The 8,183-nt window shown below is 37.8% G+C and overlaps 1 protein-coding gene across 1 annotated transcript in view; it reads left to right on the top strand.

The window, feature by feature from the left end:
* DMGDH (dimethylglycine dehydrogenase) overlaps positions 1-3,771 on the top strand; it is a 62,689-nt gene extending 58,918 nt beyond the window's left edge. The window contains exon 16 of the mRNA XM_008581145.1: positions 3,156-3,771. Within this exon, the coding sequence (XP_008579367.1) occupies positions 3,156-3,371 (216 nt within the window). The 3' untranslated portion in view covers positions 3,372-3,771. The remainder of the gene's footprint in view (positions 1-3,155) is intronic.
* Positions 3,772-8,183: the final 4,412 nt, after the last annotated feature.

Below are 8,183 nucleotides of genomic sequence, written 5' to 3'. Positions count from 1 at the left end.
GTGCGCCGCTTGGGAAGCGTGGCAGCGCTCCCGTCCGAGGGTTCGGATCCCATATACAGACCGGTTCCCGCTCACTGGCTGAGCGAGGCGCGGGAGCAACACCGAGGCTTGCGATCCCGTTGCCGGTCCCCGGTCCGGTACGGGGGCGACACTGAGGGTTGCGATCCGTTGCCGGACACGGAAAAAGACAAAAAAAAAAAAAAAAAAAAAAAAGAAAGGGATTAAATTGAAGGGAAATTTTTTTTTTTTCTTTTTTTTTTTTTTTTTTTTTTTTGTCTTTTTCCGTGTCTGGCAACAGATCGCACCCCTCAGTGTCGCCCCCGTACCGTACCGGGACCGGCAACGGGATCGCAGCCCTTGGTGATGCTCCCGCGCCTCGCTCAGCCAGTGAGTGGGAACCGGTCTGTATGTGGGATCCGAACCCTTGGCGGGAGCGCCACCGCACTTCCCAAGCGGCGCACTATAGCAGTGCGCCACCGGGCCGGCCCTGAACGGAAGATTTTAAGCTAGAACTATTTCAAATTTATGCTAGGAAAAACATTTCTCTGGAAATTTAGTAATAAGATAAAAGGAAAAGTCAGACTTCTAAAATAACCTGGGATGCTAACCCCTGGATTAGAAAGAAATTAAAGTAGAAATAAAAGTAAATTCTAGCGGAAAGCAAAGCATATTTTTAAAATAGCACTCATAAAATAAGTATTTCCTTAGGTTACTAACGTGGAATGGCCACAAGACGAATCACTGCTGGAATGTTAGGAGATGGGAGGGGCTGAGAAAATGGCATGTGTAGTCTCCAAAGAGTAATTGTGGGCTTCTGACCCAGTGAGTAAGGGGATTGCACCCAGAGACTTGATCAGGTCTCTTCCTGTTTTCTTAAGATGCCCTAGTAAACCAGGTCAGCTCTCCCAGGGCTCCAGACACAAATCTCTGTTTTATAGACTGGGAAATGAAACCACGGTTACCAAGAAAGTCTTTCAAAAGCAATGATTAAAACTCTAACCTCCCTGACCCAAATCTCTGCCTTTTACGGAGTGTACTTCAAAAAGTTCACAAGGAAGTAGAATTAAAAGATAATACGAATCTTTCCATGAACTTTGTGAAGAACCTTCATATCACAACTGTGATCTAAAGGAGAAAAGCAATTTTAAAGCATGTGTTATACCTTGGCAGTTAATGATCTTTCAGAGAGTAGCTATTGCTAATGAATGCATTCAAGTTTCTTTTGTTTTTTAATCAACCAGTTCTTACCATAGTAAGTTCAGAAATCACAGGGAGAGCTTCTCTGATTTGGGGTTTCAAAGAGATAATTAAACACCAGGACTACAGAGATAGGAGTCTGCATTTGAAGACATAAACGTGTTAGCATCTGAAAGACTGGAAATGTTCTACTAAGACTGTTGATTGTAGTGGGCTCTTTGGTGAGGCAGCTGAATGATCGCCAGGCCGGTTCAGGTCCATGAATGTTCTGAGCGCCAGCTACAGCAGCCCGCCTTGCGTGACAATGGGGCTATAGGATTAGTGCCACATTGTGTGGCCAGGAGAAGCCGTGTGGAGCAGGACTACATTTCTTATTTTGCTTTTGTTGTCTTCCTCTTACTTTTTTTTTCATGCAGCTTTTTGATGACATTTTTCTGCTTTTCCTTCTCTTTCATCCTTTCCTTTATATCTGGTTTCCATTAACTGTCTTATCTTCTAATCAGGCTTCTTATATAGATAATTTTTTCTAGCATAAAGCCTTTGTTTTCATCTCCTGAGGTTTGATTGCTTGTTCAGTGTTGTTCTCTGGTTTACCATCCCAAGTTACCTTATTTCATCCTCTTTGGTTTTGATTGTTCACCTCATCCCTAAGTCCATGTCTTCCCTTATCCCGGAAGGTCTCATCCCACATCTATGCTAACCTAGTTCCACCCACCTTCAAAGTGTAGAACAAATCCTGGCTCAATTATCAGTCTTCATGTTTACGCCTTGGCTTACTGATTATATTTTCTTGTATTTCTATGTTAATTCACCAACAAAGCTGTAAGCTCTTGAGGGTAGGTGCCAGGACTTGACTCATTCCTCTAGCAAAATGTTTTGTACATGGTAAAGATAGAAGCATTAAAGTTACTACTTATTTAAGTGCCTAACAATTGCCAGGAATTGTTAAATACTATATATTCTATACATATTCTCTCATATAGAATGTTCACCTCACATCGACTATTGATAATTCAGCACTATTTTGGCAGGCTGCTTTCTAAACCCCAACAAGGACAGTTGACTAAGTTTGCATTTGAATTTTTAGATCCCCTCTGCCCTCATCTACTACTGCCATGCTAGTTTGATGATAGAAGGGAACTTTTCGAAAGTTGAAAATGAAAGTATTCCATTTTTTCTCCTATCAGATCTCTTAGTATGAAACTGAGCAAAACAGTGCTAGGTATTAAGAAACTAGGTGTTTTATTTATTTATTTATTTAAAGATGACCGGTAAGGAGATCTTAACTCTTTTTTTTTTTTTTCTTTTTTTCCTTTTTGTCTTTTTTCGTGACCAGTAACGGGATTGCAACCCTCGGTGTTGCGCCCGCACCGCACTCAATAGGTGTTTTATTTATTTATTTATTTAAAGATGACCGGTAAGGAGATCTTAACTCTTTTTTTTTTTTTTCTTTTTTTCCTTTTTGTCTTTTTTCGTGACCAGTAACGGGATTGCAACCCTCGGTGTTGCGCCCGCACCGCACTCAACCAGTGAGCGGACCGGTCTCCATATGGTATCCGAACGCTCGGCGGGAGCGCCACCATGCTCTCAAGTGCCGCACTCTACCGAGTGTGCCACCGGGCTGGCCCAGATCTTAACTCTTGACTTGGTGTTGTCAGCACCACGCTCTCCCAAGTGAGCTGCGGGTCAGCCCTAGGTGTTATTATTTTAAAATGAGAAATTTCAGAGTAATATAGATGTGTACTTTGAGAATTATTTTTCATAATATGTAAATTTTCATTAATCTTCTCAAAAAACTGAAGTTTTCCTCGTGTGTCTCTGATGTTATCCCCAATAGAAAGCATTTCATAAAACTTTCATACTGTAAGTTGAATCTAGAGTTGAGGTTTTTCCATGTGGAGATGAGGAGAACCAAGCTGTGACCGAGATGCTGAGGATTATTGGGTCTTGTTTTTCAGGTGGTTGGCAACACAACGTCTGGAAGCTATAGTTACAGCATCAAGAAAAGTCTGGCTTTCGCTTACGTCCCTGTAGAGCTAAGTGAAGTGGGACAACAAGTGGAAGTTGAACTGTTAGGCAAAATCTATCCAGCATATATCATACGAGAACCATTGGTTTTGACAGAACCAACCAGAAACCGGCTTCAGAAAAAAGATGGAAGGGGCAAAATTTGAAAAAGACCTTTAGCAGTCCACTGAATTATAGTCGCTATATGACTGTGCTTGAAATTATTATAATTGGTTCCTGGGGAAATAGAGGAAACCAAGAATTCATTTCAAAACCATTAAAATCTAGATTTAGAATCTTAATAAAACCTTTCTCATAATTGTTTTCTAAGCAAGATAGAGTAATGGATTAGTGACTTCCATTGTTCTTGCAAATGAATACATTTGAAATGAATATTTATTACCTCATATTGTTGTTTATGAAACCCAATTAGCCAAACATTTAGTTGTTTGCTAATATACAATCATTATTATAAATGAATTAAAGGACATTATATAATTTTAGGAACATATGCATATGGTTCTTGATAGCTGAAAACAAATTAATAAAATATCTCTTACATAAAAAGAAACGTAATACTACTGATGGATTCACTTTGTTGAGAAATCTTTCCTTAGGTGAATAAGTGGTAGTTTTAATTTTCCATAGTGTATCTATGATGAAAATAGTAAAATTTAATATTGACATATAACTAGCATTTTTATTCAATTCTTTGAAGTATTTATTATTTTCTTAATGACTTCCCTGAAAGCAATTTTATAGGACATTATTTTGCCCTTTCAAAGGTTGTTTTAGAAGAGAAATTGCAGAAAGAACACAGTCTTCCAAAGGATGCAGTACTTGTAAACGTTCAGAGATGAAGCCAAAACATAAATAGATTGTGCCAGCACAAACATGGTTTGAATACTGAACACTTCTCTTTGGGAAAGAATTAATGCAGGTTGACATCACGCAGTGCCATTCTGGATATCATTTCACAAAGCATTTGACAAAGCAGGTCAAACAAAACTTAAGAACTGGCAGGGTTGCCCTTAGCACTACATACAACAAGAAAAAAGTCCATTTAGAAATAATTCTTTGATATACTCTTGAAATGATTTTAGTTGATTGAATAAGTGAAAAAAAATTTGTAAAATGTAGTTTATTATTTATAATTAATTTATACACACACATTTGTTACACATTTATCAAAATTTTCCTAGGTATTAAAGAAAACTGAATGTGTAGCATGATAACATTCTGTAATTATAATAAACTTTAAAATGATTTCTTAACTTCAAAGTTTTGAAAAGGTGCCAAATTTACATTATAAATGTTTTGTTACAGTAATCATATTAGAACTCTTCAACATGCCATTCATTTCTTTTTGGTATATCCTCTTATATAAGAATAGAGGGAAATCCCTTTGGTCTCAAACATTTCCTAATTCTTGGGAATATTATACAGGTTCTCTATCCCAGTTCTGGTGTTGGGTGCTGGTTAAAGCCTTTGGCTGGGAATTGGGAGATCCACATCTCATTCTCTGCCTCTCTGTAGCCCTGTGATCTTAGGATATTTATTTATCATCTCTGAGTTCTTCCTCTTGAAATAGGTTTAGACTCTTCCAGTTTTTTGGATACTATAATGGCAAAAAATAATAGTGAAAATACAACATTGAAGTCATGTCATACAGCTAACATAGCATAAGAACCAGGACATAAAAAGAACAGAACATTCAGATGAATATTAAACTTTTAAGGAAATCCTGCCCAGAATATGTCTTCTTCCTGCTTGCCTTAAGAAATCACCCTCATTCCCTCTTTTGGTGTATGTTAGGTGCTGTTGAGTTTTGTAGGTCACCCTAGCACCCCAACTTCCAGCCGGCCAGTGATCCTGGCCTCAGCACCAGGCTCAGCACCAGCCAACCACTGCTGACCAATGAGCCATAACAGAACTTGACCGTGGAGAGAGAAACAGAGCTAACCAGATTTCTCCCTTGGGAATTTGAACTGTGACCCATCAGAGAACAAATCTATTGGTACTAAAAGCTGAAGCTGAAGTAGAAAGAGAAACCTTGGAACATAGGGGTTATGAAAGCTGCTGACCCTGAGAGAGAGAGCAAAAGACCAGCTCCTGAAGCTCTTAGCTCCTGAGGCATGTTGGCCTGTTCTTGGGTGAGAACCTTCACTCAAAAGAGCCCAATGAAACCCACAAGCTTCTGGAAAGTGGACCATACACTGAGAGAGGCCTCAAAGGAATGGGCCCAGGATTAGTGTCAGCCATGAAGAGCAAACAATCAGCATGCTTGGAAGTACTCCAGGGACTCGCAGGATCCCGTGTCTACAGCTCAGAAAAACACCCTCAAAAACGTGATGATGAACGATAGGTGCTTTCTTCCTTTGAGTGAGGAAAGCTTTCAGGATCTGTGAAAGCACTTTCAGTCAACACATTATCAAAACATTTATGGATGTTGTTACGTTGCTAATAATGTTCACATCCAAACTAATCTGTGTCTTTCTCCTTTTCTACTAAGGAAAGGTGACAGGAAAAAAATGGAAGTATGCTGTCTGGGACATTAAATAGCAGACAGACTAGATTCTGGAATTTTTTTTTTTTTTTTAAAGATGACCGGTAAGGGGATCTGAACCCTTGACTTGGTGTTGTCAGCACCACGCTCTCCCAGCGAGCGAACCGGCCATCCCTATATGGGATCCGAACCCACGGCCTTGGTGTTATCAGCACCGCACTCTCCCGAGTGAGCCACGGGCCGGCCCTAGATTCTGGAATTTTACTGAGAGGATTTTGTGCATATTTGAATTTTAAAAAAGGAAAGGTTGACATTATTAGGAAACACATCAGATATGAAAGGAAGAAATGCAAATAGATACAAATAGCATCCTTTAGGCAAAGTTCCAAAAAAGCAGAGCACCAAAAATCAAGTTAATTATACCCTTTTTCTGATGACTCTTAATATGAAAATCATCATCCCGTCTTTATTTCCCTGCCATTAATGAATCTTTAGGTGTTCAGGTGTTTATGAAAAGCTGCATTGTGAGTTATGAAAGGGTAATATGTTGTTTAGTATATTCTTTCCAGGTATAGATTTTGGAAGTATTAGCATGCCATGAAGCATGGAGGTGGTGGGGTGATAGAAAAGATACTGCACTGAAAGCCACGAAACCTGCTTTTCTTGGCTCTGCCACCAACCAAGCACAGTCTATGTAACATCTACTAAAATCTTTTCTATACTTAGAGTTCTATGAGTAATTGCTATGCATATTCATTCGTCTACACATGTTCTTTGAGTAATTACTATAGGACAGGCACTGGAAAAGCAGTGGTAAAAAAAAAAAAAAACCCACAGTCCCTGACTTCATGGATTTTATAGACTAGAGAGGTCAAGGTCAAGCATTTGTCTAAGAAAACACAGGTAAGTATTTAGTTACAAACCATGGTGTCAGGAAAGCCAAGAGGGGAGAACATTTTGAGAAGGAGGGGATGGCAAACAATGTCAGAAGATAAAGAAATATCAAGTAAGTTTAAAGACTGAAAAGTGCCCCTGGGTTAAGCAGAGTGGTTATTGGTGCCATCGGCATGAACAATTTCAGGGGACCAGTGGGAGCAAAGACAAACTACAGTGAAAAAGAAATAGGAGGTAAGGAGTTAGAGACAGGAAACTATAATCTTACCATCCAGGAGCAGCTGGCTTCCTAATAAGATAGGTTGTAAAGGGTATCAGTTAGGAAGCATTCAGCTGCAAGTAAAAAAAAAAAAAATATCCTATTAACAGCAGTTTAAGCAATTCTTTATTTTATTAAATCATGTAACAAGAAGTCTGGAGGTAGGCTCAATGACATTATTTAGTCTTTCGGTTCCTTTTTCCATTCTGTCAAATCCTCCCCTCCCCCAATTTTAATCATACATATGATTAAATTTACTTCAAAGTAGCACACTTTTATTACTTACACCATACTAAACATTGTATTCTACATGGAAGTTAATTTGGAAAACCTCCAGAGGCCTCTGATGCTCACAGACTCAGCTACATGTGTTCATTTTGAGAATAAGTCTGTAACTTACTTCAGGCACAGTTTGTGTCTTCAGTCCCTATGGAACTCGTTATCCTACATTTAAACAGTAGTTTGGAAATAAACAATGACAGCAGAGTGATTTTAAATACAAAAAAGCAGAGGTTGAGTTTCTTCAATGCTGTTTTTCTGAGTGACCAGAGTTTCTATTTGTGTTTGTTATGTATATTATGAAACAGAGGGCAAACAGTGAGAGATAATATTGTGCTCAGTAAGTGCAAATTTTAGTTTATATATGAAATAGCTCACTGATTTTGAAAATATCTTTGATTTTGAAAATTTAAATTTCTCCTTTTTTAATTGTTAATTATATTAAAACTAAAGAAAGAATTAAGAAAATATAATGCTATATCAGTGGTACAATTTAATAGTTACCTAAGTTGTAGCTTTTCAGTAACTTAGTAGTTACTGGACAATTATTTACATAAAATGTTATATCAGATTCTAATCAGAGGAACAATACACAGAAATTGTGGAGAAGGCTATTAACTACCCAATAATAAAATCTAAGGAGCTGATCATTTATACAGGAAAAAATAATCAAATTTCAAAGAATGCCAGAAGAAACAACAAAGATGCTGGTCTTACACTTCCAGAAGAAATCAGTAGAGCAATGTTTGTATGCCTTGATGTTTTTCACCAAAAATTGGTGACTTGTTCTAAAGCAATAGGTCGAATAATGTCAAAATTTGTTATTACCATTTTCTCTGATTTTATCAGATGAAGAAAAAGGTCAGACATTTTCACCATATATAATAGAAATGTACAGTGAATTTTCTGATGAGTATATTTTAGTGAAAATTTTTTTTTTTTTAAGTTAAGGATCTTATTTTTTTTTAAATTTTTTGTTAAATTTTTATTTTGTCAATATACACTGTATATGATTATTATGGCCCATCACCGACACCTCCC

This window comes from Galeopterus variegatus, unplaced genomic scaffold (genome assembly GCF_000696425.1).
Source record: "Galeopterus variegatus unplaced genomic scaffold, G_variegatus-3.0.2 Scaffold2280, whole genome shotgun sequence".
NCBI lineage: Eukaryota > Metazoa > Chordata > Mammalia > Dermoptera > Cynocephalidae > Galeopterus > Galeopterus variegatus.
This window is presented reverse-complemented; position numbering and strand designations above follow the sequence as displayed.